The following is a 23377-nucleotide window of genomic DNA, read 5'->3' on the forward strand; positions in this document are numbered from 1 at the left end:
AATAGTTTCGCCGAAAACAGCCTAGGCCTGGTCAAGAAAGTTAACAACCTCCACCCGGGGTGCTTTGCAGCCGCTAGATATTCGTATTAGCAGTAACACATGGCTTCCTCTAGGCTGGCTCTGACCTTAGAAGACAAGTACGCAGACGTAAGTTAATTTGCGGGCCTTGACATCGGTTCTGAGGAATTTAACTCCACCTCTCCTGCCAGAATGGATAAACAACGCCCCCATTCCCGCCCTTCACCACCCCTTTGCCTCCTCCTCCTTTCCCTTTGGTTCTCCACTGTTTCAGAAGTTCTGATTTTTCCTAGAGAGCTAGAGGAAAGGCAGGTACCCAAAGTGGATTTATACGCTTACTTGTTCTGGTAGCACACCAGAGGGGAAATCATACGTTGTAACCGGTTTTCCAGGGGAAGAGAACACATGTATCTCTGAAAACTTCAGCGGCCGGCTTTGGCACCAGGTTTGATTGACAAGGACTGGCCGAGGGAGAGCGCGGAGGCGGGGCGGGGGCCGCGGGCCCCGGCAGACAAAGAGGTTTTGGCTGCCACCGAGAGTGGAGGGGCGCATTGGGGTAACCTGTCTTTGAGCTCCAAGCGGGCATTTCGTGAGGTCGCTTTCTTGTCCGGAGAGACGGCGGGCAGTCAGGCGGAGGGGCCCGAGCTGGAAGGGGGCGCGGGGCCGGGGTGGGGGCTGCGCTGTCGTCACGTGGCCGTGGCCGTCGCCGCCGCGGGGTTGGGGCTGTTCTTCCGGGTTGGAGGCGCAGCGCCGCGGGGCCCGAGCCCGGGTCTGCCAGCTCGGCGTCCCCTCACGGCGCACAGCCCACGGCCACCCTGCCTCCGGGCCCAGGTGAGCGCGGCGGCGCTGGTGGTTGGGGCAGCCGGGGCGCGCGCCTAGGGCGCAGCTGGGGAAGGGGTGCGGCCTGGCCCTAACTACCAAGACCCCTTCGAAGGAAACCTGTCAAAGAGCAGAAGGGGGGCGGGGTCGGCGGTGGCGGGGGCGCAGGGGGCACGGTGGCGTTCGCAGGCCCGAGGCTTGGACGCGGAAAAAGAACCGTGCCTCCTGGGCCCCCTTTCTTGTCTCGTGCTGGGGTGACGTGGAAGGGAGTGGGTGGGTGGGTTCGGGAACTGGGTCCTCGCAAAGGCCAGGGAACAAGGCAGCAGCTGTGCACGTGCAGATCTTGGAGCTTTGGGGGACAGCGAGTCGTACAGGGTCATTTTGGCCCCCAGCAGGAGGGGTGGAAGAGGAGGAAGGTCATGGAGGACTTTTGATGGGCGGTGCACCTAGAGAGGTGGCAGCTGGACGCCCCCAAGTTATGTTTGAACCTTGAGGGAATTCGGGGAGGATGCCCGGCTGGGGACATAGGAGACGGCGAACAAAAGTTAGCGTATGTGGGGGCGGACTGGTGGTGGTGGGAGCAAGCTTCTGCGGGCCCAGAGTGGGGCCCAGGCTTGCAAGGTGGAAGAGACAGCGGAGGGGGTGGCCTGGGCAGAGCTGATTCAAACTCGAGAGCTGGAATGACTTATTATGCAGCCTGGGCCAATCCGCTTCCGCGGGAGGTTATAAATAGCGGTACCGTGTAAATGCCGGCAGTTGGCAGTTTGGTTGCCTAGGGAGAGGTGACACCAGTGGCAATGGCCATGGTACCTGTGGTTTGGGGTGAGGTCACACGCCTGCCAGGCTGAGCTTGCCTGGGTAGGTTATTGTGTCCTTGCTGGTATGTCACGCTTTTAAAAGAGTGACTTGTTTACTGTTGCAGGCGTCCTTTATTCCTCCCCCGCCCCCCCGTGTTGCTGGGCAGTCCTTAAGAGGTCTGCTTGGAGTCTTGTAGGGACAGACTGTTCCTCGGTGGTGGGTGGGGCTTACGTGGCTACTTTTCTTATTTAAAATGCTCCCCTCTTCTTCATTGCTCCCCTTTATTTGCAAACCGTGACTGTATTTATTGCATGCCACAGTTTAATCCGAATTACCTTTTTATCAGCAGGTTACTCAGGCTGCTTACCTTTGCTGATAGAGTCAGTTTTCCACAAGGCTATACAAACATTTCATTTTCAAAGGAAATTTCCTGAAACTCCTTGGAGAATGTACTCAGTAGGTACCCAAGCTTCAGGTTACCTAGCCCTAGTTATTCATTCATTCAGTTAAAAAATACATATTGACTTCTTCTGTGTTGTGCAAAGCACTGGGCCAGAAGTAATAACAAAGAGGCTGTCACAGCTAATAAGGATATTGTGTTCTTTTAATCCTCACAGCCACCCTATGGGGTGGGTGTTGTTAGTATCCCCATTTCAAAGATGAGGAAATGAGGTACAGAGAAGTAAGTGACTTGCTAAGGTCATGCAGCTAATAAGTTACAGAGTGGGACCCTCTTACTTACTCTGTGCTATCCTCCCTCTTCAGGTCAGGTGCTTGCCCTCAAGGATTTAATGTCTATTAGGGGAGTTGGTAACCCAAATAAGTAAACAGCCATATGAATACCATACTAAAAAAAAAATTCTTTTTTTCAATTTTTTTTTTGAGACAGAGTCTCACTCTGTTGCCCTGGCTAGAGTGCCGTGGCATCAGCCCAGCTCACAGCAACCTCAAACTCCTGGGCTCAAGCGATCCTCCTGCCTCAGCCTCCCGAGTAGCCGGGATTACAGGCATGCGCCACCATGCCTGGCTAATTTTTTCTATATATTTTTAGTTGTCCAGATAATTTATTTCTATTTTTTTAGTAGAGATGGGGTCTTGCTCTTGCTCAGGCTGGTCTCAAACTCCTGAGCTCAAACAATCCACCTGTCTCGGCCTCCCAGAGTGCTAGGATTATAGGCGTGAGCCAGCACGCCCGGCCTTTTTTCAATTTTTGAATTGTAAAGTTTTCCTCTTTTTTGCTTCAAAGCCACAAAAACACATGGATAATAAGACAGCAGAGAGGGTTAAAGTGATGATATAACAGTACATGGTATAAACATGTACTGGCTAATGATAAGATGGTTCAGATATTCTCTGAATATAAATCAGGGCCATTTGCATTTGAGTTAGGATTAGTGATGTGGACTGCTCTTGCCATGAAACTACCTCCTAGTCTTTGCCTTGTGTGTTCATAACTTGAATCAAGTGGAATTATTCAGAGAAATTGTCCTCTGAGAGCCTTGGCCCTATTGATGTCTGATGCCCCTGCAAGGGATCTGCTCAACATCAAATTACCGTTTTCTAAGTAGGCAGGACAAAGTTTCCAGACTTTAGGCCATGAAATAGGACTACAGCTGTAAGGGATTGCAAAATCTCATCTAATCATAAAATTTCTAGAGCTTAAAACCTGCTCTCCTATGCTTTTTTAATAGATGAGCTGACTGAGGCTCAGGGAGGTTCAGGTCAAACAATGAACTAGTGGTGGATTGGACAATACAGGGCTTTATTAAAGCTAGCTTCATTCTTTTGCTGATGAAATCTTTGTCAGCTCTATGAAAATGTTGATTGTTGGAGACCTGGTATGATCCAAGAAGAGAAACTTGGATAAATAGGGAGGTTGGGTAGGTCCTTTAGTAATGGTAGGGAAAATCTCCCTCAATGCAAGAATGATCTTTTGTATATCTTTGTATCTCCCTCAGTTCTTGGCATAGATTCAGCAAATGTTTCAAATGGCTGAATTTTAAACTCATTTGCTCTTCATTCTCAGCCATGAATAATCCATGAATGAATGGGGAGGGTATTTATTGGACTTCAGAATACTTTAGGACTGAAATGAAATGACATATATAGAAATACTTTGGAAATGTATCCCTCAAATACAAAGAATTATTTATACACATTTTTAATGGCATGCACAAAGATGTTTCATTCTCCTTCTTCCTTAGCTTTTTTCATTTTATTCTCTCCATCTCAAATGCCTTTCCCTTCCTTTTCTGAGCCCTCTAACAGGACACAAACTCTGTCTTTGATCCTTCGAAGAACTCTGACCTTATGTTACTCTGGTTTGTAGTGTTAGTTCTTGTTGACTTTTCTTATCTCCTAGTGTATGACACGTTCCAGTTTGATCCTATAAGTGCTTCTAACAGCCGTGCCTGTGAAACTCTGCCCTCCGTGCATGTTTGTTGAATGAAAGGGCATCTTATGAATAAGCATTGCCTGGATTGAGAATTGCCATTACCAGTGTTGCTTTCTGCAACTTTAAAGAAGTTTCTTCAGGGAGTTGTGGCAGCAGTTGTGAAATTAAAAATGAGCTAAATCCCTTTTCATCTGGAGTCCCGAAGAGTGTTTATGGAGTTTTCTGGGATAAGGTGCTCCGCCCCATTGGGGGTCCACACAATGGGTCAGAACCTAAAGGCATAGTTAGTAGCATTAGCTAAATTTGACTGATAGAGTTCTAAGTTCTCTGCTTCTTCCCATTCTTGAAGAAAGGATGAGAAAGGTGGAGGACCATTGGGGATTGTGGGGTAGTTGGAATACCTATTATGCATCCCTGGGGATCTGCCAAGGAAGGCAATGCAGGTGGCTGCTGAAGCCTCAATAAAAGCATAGGCCAGTGACACTTCACCCAGCTCCGTTAGAGGTGGCAAAAGTGGCCACTTGTGAGAACCACTGACAAAAGAGTTCATAGATACACCCGCATCCACAGGCATAAGCCTGTGTGATAAAGTTACTATGGAGTTTTTTTTTTCTTTTTTCTTCTCGAAGTCACATGTAATGCATATTTAATTTTCTCGAGAGGTGCACTTGACAGACATGAATCTTGTGTTCACTCAGGCAGCCTCAGTTCAGGGGTCTCCCAGTATGAGCATCCTGCTGCCCTAAATAGGATGGCAATGTTTTCTGTATAAGCTGGTAACTAAATGTAAGTTACCATTGTACTGTACAACATTTTAGATAATTTAAGGGAAAGTCAACGTTAACTTTGATTATACGCAATCTTTGCTGGACATGATGACTTAGAAGATTCCTTTCATATAAGATGTGACTTGACTGTATAGCAGTGTGTGTGTGTTTTTACTTTCCAGCTACATTAAGGATCAAATAGACTTATATTACCTAGGCTTGAAAATGAATAGTGAGTTTCTAATTCCAATTTTAGTAGGAAAATGGATTCCAAGTTTTAAACACCTGAACTGGAAACAAACTTTTGAAGCATCTTCTGTAAGTAAAGGAGTCGGCAAATAAATTATTTGTAGATGCCCATGTGTAACTGTCATATTCCAAGCTCTTTATATTAGGGTTTTTTAAAAATGTTTTTCATTTTCAAAAGACAAAATGTATTTTTTTTCCTCAGCATATAAACTATTTTATTTCTTTCCCCTTAGTGATTTGCCTTCAAGGAAATTGGGGATTCGGACCATTGGGAGCTTGCATCAGCATGGCGAACCTACTGAAAACTGTGGTGACTGGCTGTTCGTGTCCTTTACTTAGCAATTTGGGTTCCTGCAAGGTTCTGCCTGGGAAGAAGGATTTTTTACGAACGTTTCATACTCACCAGGCACTGTGGTGTAAAGCCCCTGTAAAACCAGGTAAGGTCTCACTTCAGTGTTTGTAAATTAGACCTTCAAGTCATAGGAGCTACTAGATCTTCTGACCATAGATGAAAGGAAGAGCCATACAGTTTTACAGGCTGGTGCTTGAGAGTGTTGTGAGGGGGATCGTTAAAAAAAAAAAAAAGCACATAAGTGCTGTCTTATATTTTCCATGTGCTGTAGAAGTTCCCAATTGCCATTGCTAACAGAGAAGAAAAGATGATAGAAAAAGAAAAAAGATAAATCAGTTGAGTTGTACCTGGGAGGCTACTGCTCATAGTAACCACTTCTCCTAGTGGCCCTTCCTTGTTCCTCCTTAGTGTTGGGGAATTGTACCACATATAGCTCATCAATGCTCAGGAATTAGGAATTAAGTGTATTAGTTGATCATTGTTAGAGCTTCCCAATTTAGTAAATAGCAACTCAACTGTAGTTGATCAGATCAGAAACCTTGGAGTCGATCTGCATCCTCCTCCTAGTAGGGATAGGTCAGCTCTACTTTGTATCTAGAATCTGTCCTCTTCTCACCATTGCCACTTTTATCATCTTGGTCCAGGCCAGCTTCATCTGTCACCTGGACTGATATACCAGGCTCCTAAATGGTCTTTGTGCTTTCTATCTCTGCCCCCTACAGTTTGTTCTACACAAGACAGAATAATCTTTTAAAAATGTAAGATCATGCACTCCTCTACTCAAAATTGTCTAAGTGGCTAAGTGTGTAGAGTCTGAAGATACAAGACACTGAGAAATCTATGAGAAGTTGCCTGTGACACTTTTCAGGGAGGTGACTTCAGGGGTGGCAGGCCATTAAAGTATCTATTATAGGATTATTCTTCAAAACAGCTAATTACTTCTATCTTTGTTAAAGGTAAGGACAAGAGACCCTGAGAGGTTTGATGGGTAGGGTTATATGCTGAGTGATCTCTCAGCCCATTTTTTTCCTAAGAATAAACTAAACTTGTCATGTACCTTGAAGAAAGGCATTGATTAAATAAAATATTTAGAACTTTCAGGAGAGCAAGCATAAAAATTCATCGTCTTTCAAAAAAAGTCAATTACGGTTATGAATGAGGAGCCTCATTTTTAACAGCAACTTGTGTGTGTGATATATTTTGAAGAAAAGACTTCCCATTTCCATTTTCTGAAATCTGTTATTAAACATGGGGTGTTTTTTACCAAATTTTTTTTTGCCTTTGTCTGTTTGCAGGAATTCCATACAAGCAACTGACTATTGGAGTCCCTAAGGAGATTTTCCAAAATGAGAAGCGAGTGGCATTGTCTCCTGCTGGTGTTCAGGCCTTGGTCAAGCAGGGTTTTAATGTTGTTGTGGAATCGGGTGCAGGCGAAGCTTCCAAGTTCTCGGATGATCACTATAGAGCAGCAGGTGCCCAAATCCAAGGGGCGAAGGAAGCACTGGCTTCTGATTTGGTGGTCAAAGTAATTATTCCTTTTCCCCCTCCCATTTATGGCATGCTGACTTTTTGAAGTCTTTTCGTAGAAAAGTTAAATTACTTTCTTTGGTGATACAGCTTTTCCTATTTTCAAAGGATGACTTTTTCTTAAATAAATGGTTGCATGTTGTTAATATTTTTCATTCTCCAGTAGAACTTTTATCAGGCAGTGTGATCTGTGTTTAACTATGAGAAGAGAAAAAGTGATCTTCATTTTATGTTTGCTATATGGAATTTCCTTTTAATTGGCTAGGGAAAATTTGCACTACCTGGTCCATATATACCCAGAATACCCACAGGTGAGTATTTAACTGCTACTAGAATGGAAAGAAGGTGTGGAACTCAGCTTGGGACTGAATGTACAGTGATCTTCTGATACTTGAAGACACAAATAATTTATGCTGACATGAGTGCTATTTGTAGAGAGGGCATGACTATTCTGGAGAAAGCAGCATTGGGCTGAGTGGCATGTAGCCTTAGCTACTTTAAAACAAAGGTCTTAAGGTAATGTATAATAGAAATATAGCTGCTGTAGAACTTTAGAATTAAAATCTGAAGTAAAAAATCCTATAGAGAAAGGGGGAGAGACTGTATCAGGAGTCTACCACAGACGATAACTAGAGTTGAACATTAAATCCTAAGCCTCCTGCAATCAAGGCAAACGGAAGTATTGATATCTCACTTTTTAATAAAGATAAGCTTTTTTCTATATTAATTTCTAAGAGGATTCAGTCACATAGTTTTTTTCCTTATATAAAGTCCACTGAATAACTTGGCGTGATTTTAAATGGTTTTTGCAGAAGATACAAACCAATTTTTGCTACAGAAACTTAATAGTAAATAGTACAGAGATAAATTGTAATTCAGCTAAAGATTTTTAAAGTTTTATGTTTACAGATACTTGATGATATAACTTGATATATAGTATTATAAAAGAACTTGAGGAAAATAGGAAAATAAGTATAATTCATTCTAATGTATGTTCTAGGGATCAAAATCTTTGGAAATGTCTGAATAAAGGGATATAAGCATATACATACATTTTGGAAGTGCTCTGTGTTCCTTTTTGGGATTCACAATGTGTATGAGTACGTTAAAGGTGTGCTGAGAAATCCTACAATATAGAAACTTATATAACTTTATACAGTGTTAGCATTGATAAACTACTTTTGACCTTGGGGCCTTTCTTTTGAATCAAGCCTGTTGATATCCTGAGGAGCACCTTCAGGGGAACATACTGTTGGCTTAACTTACTTGGATGCCAACAGTTTCAGCTGAGCATTTGATAGGGGCCAGTAGAATCAATTCAAAATTGTCCTCTAATTTTTACTAAATCTATGTTATAGATTTTCATGGAGGAAAAATAGACCTTGTCAGAGAGTCTTAATTAAAGGCCAGAACCTAGAGTCATATGCATCACCAGATCAACAACTGAAATGGGAATAACAGACAAAGGTGTCTTATAGGTAAATTGAGGTGAAATGCTATGAGATGAAATTATTGACCCAGTGTTTGTGTTTGTATTTAAAACGTAAGTCCCAGAGGCTGTGTTTTCTGTGTTTACTTGCCTAAAAGCACTACTACAAACTGGGAGCTAATGAAATGAGATATTTTAATTAAAGATTGATTTTAAAGTTGGATATAAAACATTTAAAAATACTTTTAAAATGGAATTTTTAAAATTTGGCTTTGAAAAGTAGACATTTGAGACTTTCAAGCATGTAGAGTGTGTATTCATTGACTTATTTGATACTTAGCAGAATGTATTGCAGCTTTTTGCTTAAACCCAATTCAGCAAGCCTACTCGTTTGAATTGTGTTTGTCTATGAATAGTCATGTGGAATTTTAAGGTGACATAAATCTATCATTGAGATTTTAGTTTACAATGTTCTTAATGCCTCACCACTCCAAATGCTTATGCTTGCCCAAGCAAGAATTGAATCTTTGAACGCACAACAAACACTTCCTGTTTATTCTAATGTATCTTAATTTTATGAGAGTAATAGGTTTTGGGAGGGGAGGTTTGTCGTAGAACCTCCATATTTTTTCACTGCTCTATAGTTAATTGTTAAACCTATCCCTGTACTGTGTGTTTCCCAGGTGTGTGTGCTCTTTACTCAGACCAGTCCATAGGTCATTAGGCAGAGGATAGATAGTATACATCTTTGTGTGCATTACCTTGCTTAAGAATTTAATGAGAAATTTATTGATGAAATATTTATATCTGGAATATTATTTCAATCATAGCAAATTTCTAGATTGTTCTGTTTGCTTAAAAACATGATTAAGGTATTTATATTTTTAATCTGTGACTTTTTTCTCAGGTGCGAGCCCCCATGGTTAATCCAACATTAGGTGCTCATGAAGCTGACTTTTTAAAGGCATCGGGAACACTGATTAGTTTTATTTACCCAGCACAAAATCCAGACTTGCTAAATAAACTTTCCAAAAGAAAAACTACAGTTCTGGCGATGGACCAGGTTCCAAGAGTCACAATTGCTCAGGGATATGATGCGCTAAGCTCCATGGCCAACATTGCTGGGTAGGTTGAATCTTTTCCATTTCAATTGAACAAAAAAAGTACAATGGTGCTACAGAAACATTCATACTGTAGCGCTTCTCTCTTACAGTGATTTTGCTTGTAATAATTGTTAGAGATTGCAGCCTTTTTGAGAATGCACTTAAATTATTTTTAAGATTCATTTGATTTCACAGTAATCAGATAGGAAATGAACTCTATTTATATTCCTTTTTAATCTTCATGGGTAGAAGAGGAGAAGTATTTCCATCCACAAAAGGAAATAGCTGTCAGATTGTTTGAGGAATATGCTGTATTTCATGTGTGTGTGTGTATGCATGTATATGTTAGGTTGGAATTTCTGTTTTCGTAGGTCAAAAATGGTTGAATATTGGCAGTCTCGTATGTTAAATCTAATATATACATATTAGCAGATTTACCATCTTAATTAGGTTTTGCTTAGGTAAATTCATAAAACATTTAATAAATCGGGAACGTGTGTAGTAGAGGAAGTTTCTTCTGGTATCAAAACCCATAATGATAACTGAGGGCTAACTATGTCCTTTTACCTTTAAGGCCAAGGCGGTAATAAGCTTCATGTGCCCACTGGCACTAATGGCGGTTGATACCTAGACTACTGTTTTTTCTTTTTCACATTGAAAAAAAAATTTTATTTTTAATTATTATGGGTACATAATAGTTGTATATATTTATGGGGTGTGTGTGATGTTTTGATAGAGGCATACAATGTGTAATAATCAAATCAGGGTAATTGGGGTATCACATCGAGCATTTCTCATGTCCTTGTGTTGGGAACATTCCAATTCCACTCTTATAGTTATTTAAAAATATGCAATAACTTATTGTTGACTATAGTCAGCCTGTTGTGCTGGAGTGCTATGTTGAGAAGGATTGATTCTATGGCCCATTCTGCTCAGAGGAATAGCTATGTCTGCCATGAGTGAGGGGTAGGAATAACTATATGCACTGTATTGCTGACTGTGCCTTAGAGGAGATGGGATAATGCTTATGAATTCTTCTTCTCTAAGAAACTAATTAAGTTGGATTTTAAGCATGAAAGCTATTAGTCGTTGATAATTTGCTAACATTAATGAGGCATCAACAAAGAGAATATTTTTTAAAAAGTGCATTAAAAAAAGACTAACATGAATAAAGCCTTTTATGGCTGACACATGAGCTGAAGTTTTCTTCGGTTTTATGATGTAGCGTATCAAATATGCGACAGATTCTATTAATACAAATACTTTGTGTTTTAGCTATTCACTTTTGATGTGAATGAGATGCAATAAACAAAAATGACAAGTTAAAAAACGCATTTTGTTGTCCTTGATGTAATGTGGCAAATGGTTTGTTAGACAATGTATTTTATGGTGTAAGTAGTATACCAAGGGAGAAAATAAATTTTTGGTATATTGATTTAGTTTGTAGAAGAGTTATATTATGCAATGTAGAAATGTGCAATTTTCTACGTTAATTTTATGTGGAAAATGTGTCATGTAAAGTTTTAAGGGTGCTGTCGATTCTGTCATGTGACATGCACATGTGAAATAATATCAAAACCAGTAACTCTAGATGAGTGGTTTTAGCTGCAAAATCTTTTGAGCAGATGAAATTTTATGAGGCAGTATAAATAAATCCAGCTCTTATGCTGAGGGGCCTTGGTTGCATTGAGCACAGGAGGAATATCCCAAAACATGCCTATTCTCTATCCCATCCATTATAGCCTCAGATTTGTCTGAAGGGGATCCATGGGACACAATTTGAAGAGGCACTCTTTTATGTCCTGAGCTGATATATGCAAAGAGCATAGCGTGAAATGAATCATCTAGTATACATGCCCACACAGTGTGTGATAAGTCACTATCTGTCTAATTCGTACACGCAGCCATGTTACAGTGAAGGTGTGCTGCTTCCGGGTCATTACTGTTCACACTGAGCTTTTTTGCGATCATCAAGGAAATGCCCAATTTATCACTTTTTCCCACTAGCAACGTTTTCTTATACATTTCCTGCGTAATCAGTCTTGTATTTGTAATTTTTTTGTGAATAGCAACTAAATCTTTTAAAACATTAATTACAAAATTAATTTCTTACAATGGCCTTTGAATCTTTGTCATGTTTTCCCATTGAAAATTTCTATCACTTGAAGTCAGAAGTAAAACTAATAGATCATGTAATCTCTAAATTATTGTTTCCTATTCCAGTATGATTAACTTAAAGTAATAGTAGTGATTGTTATGTTTTTGCATCAATTGTTATATCAAGTATTATTATATGAAAACACGATCAGGGAGAGGTTTGTTGCCAGCTAGTGGGTGGGTTTTAATAGTTGCATTATAATATTGAGGCAGAGCGTGTATTACTGAGTGAGAGTGTACAAAAGTGCCTTTTAAATATAAAATGATGTGCAAAGGAAATTAGTATGTCAAAGGTATCCTATTAAAGAAAAGATGGTGCATATTATTAGCTTTTATTGCATGGTTTGTTTCTTTGGCTAAAACATTTAAGATTTATTGAGTATTTTCTGTGTGACAGGCTTTATGCTGTTCTCACCTGCATTATCTCATTTAGTTTTTGGAACAACTCTAAGAGATAGATGCTTTTTTGTCTTCACTTTATAAATGAAGAAACCAAGGTTTAGAGAATTAAAGAAATTTGCGCAAGGTCACAGAGCTCATTGGTCATAGAATTAGGACATGAGCTGAAGTCAGTCTGTCTTAAAAATCCCGTGATTTCAACCATTAGATCAAAGGAAGTGTTTTTTGTTCTCCGAAGTTGGAATCTTTTGTACAAGTATATAGCTAATCTGATTTTTTTTTTATTTGAAAAATTTTCCCTCTATTATATAGGCACTACATAGTCATCAAAGAACATTTGGATAACAGAGTAAGTAAAAGAAAGTGTGAAGGATGCATAGTCCCAGCACCTAAAGAAAGCCACTGTTAGCATTTTCTTTTCTTTCCTTCATTCCTTTTTCTGTCTCAACTGAGCTTCTGCAGTATTTGTTATGCAGAGGCTGTGTAGCGTTACGGATGGATAAGTGTGTGTTCCTCCTTAGGCAGGCTGCCTGGGTTAGACTTCTGACTGTCCCATTTATTAAGCTGAGTGACCTTGGGCAGGTCTCTTAATCTCTCTGTCTCAGTTTTCTCACTTATAAACTGTGAGAAATAAAGGTGATAATTATATCTATCCACAAGCTTGTTGTGAAGGTTAAAAGAGTAAGTATATACACAACACTTAGAACTGTTCTTGGCACATACTAAGTACTATATAAACATTAGCTATTATTCTTTTACAAAGCTTTACTGATAACTTATGATATAGGAGCCTAAGACCTTTCATTTTATGGAATTATTTATCTATTTGTTTGTTTGTTTTAAAAGTTATAAGGCTGTTGTCCTAGCAGCAAATCATTTTGGACGGTTTTTTACTGGTCAGATCACAGCTGCTGGAAAAGTTCCTCCAGCTAAGGTAGGTACAGCTTTTAATGTTTCTTCATAATATGAAAGAAATAAAGGCAAAGGTATGGATAGTTTTAAAATATAGTTAAAGTTTTTGTTATTTGTTAATTTCACACTGATGAATTTGTGGTATGTACAAATACTTGGTGGAGTCTCAAAGCTGAACATTTAAGATTGCTTGAAAAAAAATGAATTTTGACATTCTGGAAGTTTTAGTCTTTTTTTTTTTTTTCTGATTTTTGATTTACTAACTTGAAGTCTTAAAGGGATTTTGAATAACTTGTTCTGTGCGGCCTGTTAAAAAAAAAAACTTCAAGATGTAATTTAGGAAATTGTGGGTTTCCCAATTATTGTGAAATTTTGGCTCGTAGAGACGACTTCTTTGGTTTCCTCACTTTTTGTCAGTTTTTAGGTCAAGAAGACAGAAAATGGGAGGTGGTGTAATCAGGGTATTTGGCAGAGGCAAAGGGTGCTGGTTCTTTAATCCAGACTGAGAGCAGGGAGGAGCGGTTAATGATGAGAGCCGGGGGTGGCTGGGTGAAAGAATAGGAGGTATGTTGTGACCCTTCAGTACTAAGTATACTCAATAACAATATAAACCTCAAGTCTAGGTGTCTTAGTCTGTTTTGTGTTGCTATAACAGAATGCCCAAGGCTGGGTCCTTTATAAATAAAAGAGGTTTATTTGGCTCATGATTTTGGTGGCTGGAAAGTTCAAGATTGGGCAGCTGCATCTGGTGAGGACCTTAGGCTGCTTCAACTGGTGGCGGACAGCAGCAGGGGAGCAGTTATGTGCAAAGAGGTCACATGCGAAAGAGAAAGCAACAGAGAGAAACCCAGGAAGCCAGATTCTTTTTAACAACCCACTGTCATGAGAACTAACCCATTCCCCCACATCAAGAACTCACTCACCCTCCCCTCCCCACCAAGGAAGGCATTCATCTATTCATGAGGGATCCACCCCCATGACCCAAACACCTCCCACTAGGTCCCACCTCCCAACACTGCCTCGTGGAGGATCAAATGTCAACATGAGTTTTGGCAGGGACAAACTACATCCAAACCATAGGAATGGGAAGCTGGACTTTAAACGTTGTCATCTTCCTACCTTTAGGATACAGGTTTACCCAGTGCTTCCTGCTTTTAAGTACTTCATTATATAAACCCAGAGTTCTCATGCAAAATAAACATCCTGGAAAAAACTGGAAAAAAAAAAAAGGCTAATAGCAGCTTTGAGAAATCTAGTTATATATTCTTTTGAAAAACAGACCAGGTGAAAAAAATATAAGCAGCTGAAATGGAGGCCAGAATACTTAACAAGAAAGTATAAGCAAACAACAAAGATGTCATATGGGAAGTGATTCGATTTTGACTTCTTTCTCAGGATCATAAGAAAATGTCTGGCACTCATGGTGGCCAGAAGTTTGATGTTTTTCTTAAACTGGCTGAATGCTTTCAGGCATGAGTCCACTACTCAGTTTTGGTTAGAATCATTCTACATGTATGGGGAAGCTGAGAGGAAAGCTGTGAATATAAGGGATTAAAAAATGAAACAAAAGACAAGAGCCTTACAGAAAGGGGAATCGATCAGCCTTTAAAAGGTGGAAAAGTGACTATCTTTACTGAAAATTTAAATTGCAGCTTAAAGGACTTCAGTTAAATGTCCAAAATACTTTTTGAAATGGAAGACATTAGTTGAGCTCATCAAGGTAGATTGCATAATACAGTATTTTATTTATGTTTTTTTAAACACGAAGCATTCTTACTTGTGTAGAATGAACTAAAATCAATCCGTTGAAGGCTTATGATATGTCAGGCATTGAACTAGGGATATGGTATGAACAAGACACATAAAATCCCTTCCACACAAAACTTACACTCTAGTGGGTGTTGCAGTAAGGAGACACAAAATCAAATAAATATGAGAGACGATTTTAGATATTAAAAGAGTGAACTGGATGGTGATATTATAGTCAGTAATGGGAACAAATTACTTTAGTTAGGGTAATGGGGAAGGCTCCTCTGACATTTGGGGTGAGATCTGGAGGGTGGGAAGAAAGAAACCAGGGGTTAGGATTCTAGGCATTTAGGATTCTAGTATTTAGGTTCTAGAAAACTAAAGAAGGCCGGTGGTCTTGGAGTGTGGTGAACAGGATGGAGAGTGATCTGAGATAATGTTGGAAAGGAAGGTCTGGGCTTGATCAGTGGGAGTCTCTCTTCTAGGTCATGTTACAGAGTTTGGATTCTCCTTCAGGTAAGGGAAATGTCAGATTTAGGGTTTTAAAAAAATCACCTGGCTGTTCTGTGGGGGAAGTGATAGTAGCAGGAAGAGTGAAAGCAAGATCTGTGGGGAATTGGTTGCACCTGGGAAGGTGGTGGCCACGGAGATGTAGAAGAGGGGACAGATTGGGAGATCTTTGGGGGTTAAAACCAGTGGTACTTGTAGATAGATTGGAAGTGGGGATATGAGCAAAGGAAGGACTCAAGATGACCTCCCCATTTTGGCTTGAACAACTGTGCATGGTTAGTGCCCTTTACTGAGACGGGGAAGGCCAGAGGAGGAACAGGTTATGTGACTGAACGTTAGGAACATCCCGAAAGGTAGTTTCTTTCTCTTGCCTTCTCCCATACTGTTTCTTGAATATATGCCAGTTAGTAGTTAAATGCTTCAGTTTGAGTCCATCGTTTAGAATTAGTTAGTAACAGGACTTCGAACTAAGCTCTCCGGCTCTTAGTATCTGTCTTTTTCTTCACCCGGTGCTGCAGAGAAAGAGTAAATTTCTGTTGTGGGATCTGCATGGTTTTATGCTTGTACAAGTCTGTCTTTTAAATTATGGGGTCTTTTGCTTTTTCTTGATTCAGGATAACTTGGCTAAGTCTTGTGATTTTATTTTATTCTATTTTTTGCTTGTTTTATTTGACTTTTATTTCATTTTTTTTCTTTTTTTTTTGAGACAGAGTCTCACTGTGTTGCCCAGGCTAGAGTGCCGTGGCATCATCCTAGCTCACAGCAATCTCAAACTCCTGGGCTCAAGCCATCCTCCTGCCTCAGCCTCCCGAGTAGCTGGGACTACAGGCATGCGCCACCATGCCCAGCTAATTTTTTCTATATATTTTTAGTTGTTCAATTAATTTCTTTCTAATTTTAGTAGAGACAGGGTCTCACTCTTGCTCAGGCTGGTTTCAAACTCCTGAGCTCAAACAATCTGCCCGCCTCGGCCTCCCAGAGAGCTAGGATTACAGGCGTGAGCCACCGCGCCCGGCCTTATTTCATTTTTTAAAGCAGTGGTGGAGCTTCTGTGTGGAACAGGGTTGGTGCCTTAGTGCCTGCTTCTTCTCTCTGGTCCCTCTTTGTCCCCTTTCCTGTAGACTTTCCCCCTCATCCAAACAAACCATCATCATTAAGATCAATTCACATGATCTCTGAGCAATGCTTAGGGTGCGCCAGAGCACAGTTTGACTAGCCGTCTTTGTAAAAAGGCAGAAGGAGGTGTGGGCACAATGGGTGGGTGGGAATTTATAAGCTTCACTTTATGTGGGTGGCATTTTTTTCTGCAGGAACAAGGAGTTGCCTTTGACTGTTTATGGGATATGTAATAGGACTTTTCTCTGCAAGGCCCATTGTAGACTGGAGACAACATTGTTCTTACTTTGTTTCTTAGAAGGCAGGGGAGACTGTTGTTTCTGAAGAAGTCTTTGGTTCTCTTGGCTCTGATCCTTCCATGGTTAGGGAGATTAGTTACACTGCTTGGGACTTAAATGGTTCAGAATTATGTGGTTGGTCACCAGCTGTTCCTTTCAGAAACATTTGAGCTTAAGGTAGGGGTTGGGATAGATGTTCATCAAAGTTGTACCCATCTTTGAAATATGTTTTGGTATTTTATAAACATGGAAATAAACCTTAGAATTTGAGAGGGGAGAGTTAGAATGCCACATGGGGAATTTTAATGGAGGGAACCATGGGAAAGAACCTGTTAATCTTTAACATATGTAATACTGATCATGCTTAGGTAGCTCTTATGTGGAAATGCTGTTTGTTAGACTATTTTTAGTGAAGGTTGTTGGCCTTTGCCAGCAGTTGTTCTTTTGATAAAATTTAAGAAATAGTGATGATTCAGCTAAACAATAGTCTGTCCACTCGATACGTTTATTGAGGGCTGATCACCACCACCACCATCCGTACTACCATTTATTGTATGCTAACTGTGTACCAGGCACCTATAATTATTATTTTTCATAATTAGTTGATAATGAACTTTATTTAAAACATAAATGGTTCTGTCTTTTCTAGATTCTGATAGTTGGTGGTGGCGTTGCCGGGCTTGCTTCTGCAGGTGCAGCAAAGTCGATGGGCGCAATCGTTCGAGGATTTGACACAAGGTGAGTGCTGATGTTAAGGTAAAAGCATTTTGTTTCAGGGGCATATTTTGCTTTCCGTAGAATTTGTAAATTGAAGTAGTACATTGAAACTGCTTTATAAGCTCTTTCCATTAAAAAATGTTTCCACTTTTTAAAAGTTTATACAAAGTGAAAATGTATTACTTGAGTGAAAAAAAAAATTTTGAGGACCCAGCAGAAATAATTAAAAAAAAAAAAATTGAAAACTAACAACTCACAGTTTTGTTTCTTTGTGTAGATTGGCAATGGGGCTAGAGTTTTCTCTATTCTGAGTTTCTAACATGTTGCTTTACCAAGTCTTGTTATCTGTTCAGAATGCTTTTAGGCACTAGCTTAGGACATGAAGAAAGATGTTCGTGAATATAAGGAAAGAGTAAAATAGGAGACATCTTAGAAAACAGACTCCTTCCCCTCCCTTGGATGGATGGAAGCAGTTAAAGCTGACTTGATATTTCACCTGAGTAGCGACACATGAATTATTATCACTGCATTATTTATGCGAAGGCCTCCCACTTTTAATGTAAAGTTAGAGTTGAATATCTTTTGCATATAGTTTTAGAGACCATAGGTGAAAGTACTTAATTATGTACACTGTATTTCTTTTTTTTTTTTTTTTTTTTTTGAGACAGAGTCTCGCTTTGTTGCCCGGGCTTGAGTGCCGTGACGTCAGCCTAGCTCACAGCAACCTCAAACTCCTGGGCTCAAGCAATCCTCCTGCCTCAGCCTCCCAAGTAGCTGGGACTACAGGCATGCGCCACCATGCCCGGCTAATACACTGTATTTCTTTAGAGCAGACACACAAACACTTCCCTAGACTGTCTTTTAGAGAAATTTGATTAAAATTCTTCATTTCAGAAGACACTAGATACTGGATTTTATTAAATACTTATTGATTACTGTTATTATTTATGCATTCCAATACTTTTTTTGAGGTTGAAATGTCATTTATTATCAGCTGAGGGTAATAGAGGAATATTACTACTGCCAAGTTTGAATATAGAATGATAAAAAAAAAATATTCAAAGTTGGAAAGAATATGACTTTTCAGAATAAAGAATGTTGCATAGAATGTGGTTAACCAGTCTTTACCTGAGGTTTAGAGAAATAATGTACTGATAAAAAGTTATCCTACTGAAATGAGAAAATAAGGCATTTCCAAAGTAACCAAGACACAAACCAAGGACAGCCAGAGTTAAGGATGCCATTAGTCCGATCTTTTCACTTTTAGTGTTTGCTGATGTGAAGATTTTTCAAGAACTCCAAGCCTGTAGGAAGCAGGTTGTTCAAATTTTCATTGTGGTAGATAATAGTATTAAAGTGGAAATGTATATATCTCACTTAGATATGATTTGAAATTCAGTAGTGGGTGAACTACTGAGAATTGAGTATATCAATCAATGCCATTGTTTTAGATTGTATATAGACAGCCAGAATATGCCTGTTGCTTATATTAGAAAAATAGAAAAACCATTTTTCTTTACAATGTATTAAGTTTATTCAGATGACTCAACTATACAATGATGAAAGATGTGGCTGAAGTGATACAGTACTTTTTTAAGAATTATAGCTCATTAATCTAGTCACTATTTTGAGACTGGGATTGGTATCATAAACATGAAATCCAAATGTATTGGAAAACACTTGATTATAAATTCTTGTTGGAAGATTGAGGGGTATATATTTTCCATTAAACATGCTAAAAATTTAAGGACAACTCATTGATGATAGTAAAAGAGTATAATTTTTCAATTCTTTCAAACAATAACTAGGAGATTCCTCTCTTAACAATAGTGATTATCTTACCTAGTGCCTGAATTACAAAGTTGAAATATAAAAGCTTTACTTTCTTTCCTGTCATTAAAATAGTATGTGATTATTTCCCCAGTTCAAAAAAATATGAAAAAGCACACACAAAAAAATGAAAATAGAATACCCTAAAGTCCTACTGCCTAGAGATAACTATTAACATTTTAATATATATTCTCTCTTCTACACATTAATTAAAAATGCAATTTTACTAATAGTGCTACTTAACTTTTTTTCATTTAACAGTAGATCATGAAAATCTTTCCTTACCTAAAATATTTTTAATAGCTAAAGAAGTTTCCATTGTATAGAACAGGGGTGGGGATCCTTTTCATGTTGGAGGGCTGCATTACCTTTTCATGTAATCAAATAAGGCCCCATTCAAGAAACTTCAATTGGATATACTTAAAAATGTACATTATTCTGTAAAAAATCCAAATGCCATATACTTAATAATTCCAAAAAATGAAAACTATTTCTTTATTTTAAAGTTAACTAACCTTTTAATGACTTTGTTGTGTCTGCTTTTTGGTGGAAAGCATTTGAATATTTGGTTGCAGCATGGACGTCCGCAGTTTCAGTTGATCCTCTAGATAGGTATCAGTCATTGTGGCTTTAAAGGTGTCTTGATTTGGGTTAGGTAGGAGAATGTATTAATAGATTCGCAGCAATAAGTGGTTGAAAAGCAAGAAAGCATTTTTTGGACATGTTGCTGAAGGCATGGTTATTCTACTGCATTTTTCCATATTTCGACTGGATCTTTCTTAGCATCAAACAATGACTTTAAAATGTTATCTACTGAGAGCTTTATCAATTTTATCTGTGGTTCTTTAGGTGCCTTTGTGCTATCAACTAGGTGAGGCTGAAATGCTACTTTGAGTGTGATGTCATGATTCTCAAAGTCAGTGAACCTTTCATTGTATTCTCCAATTAATACATCTATAACAGCTGCATATTCTTCAAATGATTCACATATATCATCCTGCTCATCAGTGATCTTTGCTAACAGGGGAAAATGTTCATCCGAAATATCCTTTTGAAGTGTTTTGAAAAAAGATAGTTTTTTTCAAAATGCTTGGATTTTTTGCCATATACCATATATGGATTAGTTTTACCTTGCAAAGAAATATTCATGTTGTTTTGATTTGACATGATATCGCACAGAAATGCTGCATTCCTATAGAAATCTTCTTTCAGTAATTCACATTGCTGATTCTCTTCTTCATAAAACTTAACTATCTGTTCTCTCAGAGGTAAAATGTTGGCTAACACCTCTCCCTGTGATAGCCAACGCGCTTTAGAATGATATGGCAAATCCACACTGAATACCCCATGGTTCAACTTTAGCATGTTACGAAACTGATGATGCTGTGTTACATTTGCATGAATATAGTTAACAATACTTATAACTTGTTACACAATGTCACTTTAAACAGTAGCTTTAGCACAGAGATTTTGCTGATGCAAGATACAATGAAAAGAACTGAGAGCATCTGGATCTGTTAATACTTTTTTTTATCTGTGCAATGAACCCTTCATATTTTTCTGTCATGGTAGGTTCACTGTCTGTACACACACTCACTAAATTTATCAAGTTCAGTCTAACTTCACGACATTTATCTTGAAAGTTGTTGAAGATGTTAATACTTATTCCCTGTGTTCTGATTGCAAGAGTGCCCAAAGCGAGTAACTCTTTGTAGCAAAGAAAATCTTCTGTTATGACCCAAATGAAGTATAAAACCAGTGCTAAGTCAGTAGTATCATTTGACTCATCCAAAGCCATTGAATAATGTAATTTTCCTTTTGATGTATTGCATGAAGTTGTTCTGTTAAGTTGAAAGCTAATTCATGTTGCTGATGAGTTACGGTTCTCCTGGTAAGAGGCAGTTGTTTGTACTTTGAAACGTTATCGGGCTCTAAGCATCCTGCAACTTCTAAAGTGCATTCTTTCTCAATTTCTATGTCATTGAATGGCTTCCCTTTTTTCCCAAGTGTATAATCTACTTTATAAGTTGGTTTGATGGCATTATTTCCAGATCTTATTGCTGCTTGAAAGAATTGTCTTTGCTTTTCATCTTTTAATTTCTGTAATACAACCTTTCACACCTCTCCCTCTAATTTAAAATATTTGTGGTCCTTATGAGTGTTATAATGCTGATGAGCATTGAATTTCTTTAATGTTGATATTGCAGTATCACAAAGCAAGCAAATCATCTTATCTTTAGCAGAAGCAAGATATTTCAATTCCCAAGCCTCATTAAAAAAATCTGTTTTCTTCCTTTAGCGTTCTCTTGGTCTTCTTTGACATGATGGGCTATTAAGCAGACAGAATTAAAAAATACTGTCAAGCTGTGCAACTATTTGGAAATTTCACTTCAAACAGAAACACAGTGTGCCATTGTCAAAAACTGATAGTAGACTGGCGTACTCAACCCCTGTAAACTCTAGCCAACCAGCTCACGCGGTAGTGGTGCCCGTCAGGTGGAGGAAGTTAGAACAAAATCATGAGTGCAGCAGCCATCAATTTAGCTCTTATGGCTTACTAATGTTCTAATTGTGCTGGTCAATCTGGGAGGGTTATTTTGTTGCACTTATTCTTTGGTATTTTAAATATGTTCATTTTACATAGAATAAAAACATAAAGGATGAACAAAAATGTATTAATAAAAATAGAAGGATTTGTTCTGTAAAATTTAGATTCAGTCAAAAGGCTGCACTTAAGGACCTAGAAGGCCACATGTGGCCTTAAGGCTGCAGGTTCCCTAACCCTGGTATAGAAGTACAATGATCTATTTAATAAATCCTCTGTAAATGGACATTTTATGCAGTACATAACCAATACTCTGTAGGTGTATACACACACAAACACACACATGCAGTTGGCCCTCTGTATCTGTGGGTTCTGTTATCTGTGGATTCAATCAGATCAAAAATATTCAGGGGAGAGAAAAACCAGATGGTGGTTGTGTCTGTACCAACATGTACATACTTTTTTTCTTATCATTGTCCCCTAAACAATATGGTATCATAACTGTTTACATAGCATTTACATTGTATTAGGTATTATAAGTAATTTAGAGATGATTTAAAGTATATAGGAGGATTTGTGTAGATTATATGCAAATACTACACCATTTTATATAAGGGACTTGAACATCTGTGGATTTGGGCATGGGGGGGAGTCCTAGAACCAGTTTCTCACGGATACTGAAGGATGACTCTATCCAAGAACATACGTATATGATCTTTTTATTTCCTTAAGATAAATTCTTAGAAATGGAATACTGGGGTCAAAAGATATATACATTTTAAATTTTGATATATTGTAATATTTTTAAATGATGAGATTATTTTGTTGGCAAAGATATAACAGCAAAGATTCCAAATAGCTTTTATGTTTCTAATGATACATGTTCATTATTGAAAAACATAGAGAAACATAAGAAAATGAAAATGCTTTTTACAATTCTATTAGCTAGATATGATTGCTAATGATGTTTTGTTGTAATATCTTATAGAGTTTTATGTGTGTAACTTTTGAACAAAATTTAGATCATTTAACATATGCGTGTATATACACACATACATATATATAATTTTGAATTCATCTTATTTCTTATTAATAATAGTAGACACTTCTGAAGCTTTTTAAAGAGCTGTATTCCTATGGCTGCAAGGAATGGAAAATACCAACTCAAATTTGGCTTAGGACCATAAGAAAACGTATTGTTTCTCCTAACTGAGCATCTAGAGGAAGTACTCCCTTTCACACTAGAGTTAGAAGCTCGTTGGTGCTATCAAGGACCAGTTTCTTGGTGTCTCTCCTCTCTGCTGTCCTCAGCTTTGGCTTCCTCTGAAGGCTGATTCCTCTTGTGGTTTCAGCATGACCTCCAAGGGCAGTCTGGGCTACCAGATTCCTTGTTCAGGCCAGCAGAGAGAGACCTTCTTGCTCAACCATGGACTGTATGTCCTACCTTATCTACACTCTGGAACATGATGGCTGCTGGGGATTTATTGGCTGAGACCACTGCTTCCCAAACTTCCCTGATGATAAGAATGACCTGTAGCTCTTACTAAAATTGTAGCTTCTGGCCTCTCTGCTGGAAATTATAATTCAATGGGTCTGGGAAGCAATGGCATTTGAATATTTAACAAGTACCCTGAGTGATTGTTGTCATTAGGGAGGTTTAGGACTTACTGTGGGGTAATGGATATTGGTGAATTAAACACACTGTCC

At 38.7% G+C, this 23377-nt stretch overlaps 1 protein-coding gene across 3 annotated transcripts in view; it reads left to right on the forward strand.

The window, feature by feature from the left end:
• Positions 1-271: 271 nt before the first annotated feature.
• Positions 272-23377, forward strand: part of NNT (nicotinamide nucleotide transhydrogenase) — a 106810-nt gene continuing 83704 nt past the window's right edge. The window contains exons 1-6 of one of the 3 annotated variants that reach the window (XM_012664797.1): positions 272-330; positions 5280-5483; positions 6694-6923; positions 9262-9479; positions 12860-12947; positions 17228-17316. In XM_012664797.1, the coding sequence (XP_012520251.1) occupies positions 5333-5483; positions 6694-6923; positions 9262-9479; positions 12860-12947; positions 17228-17316 (776 nt within the window). In that variant the 5' untranslated portion in view covers positions 272-330; positions 5280-5332. Of the gene's footprint in view, positions 464-688; positions 850-5279; positions 5484-6693; positions 6924-9261; positions 9480-12859; positions 12948-17227; positions 17317-23377 lie in introns of those variants that run through there. The other 2 variants (XM_012664796.1, XM_012664798.1) reach the window with 2 other exon arrangements.

The sequence above is a fragment of the Propithecus coquereli genome, unplaced genomic scaffold, assembly GCF_000956105.1.
Source record: "Propithecus coquereli isolate 6110/MARCELLA unplaced genomic scaffold, Pcoq_1.0 Scaffold91, whole genome shotgun sequence".
In the NCBI taxonomy this organism is placed as follows: Eukaryota; Metazoa; Chordata; class Mammalia; order Primates; family Indriidae; genus Propithecus; species Propithecus coquereli.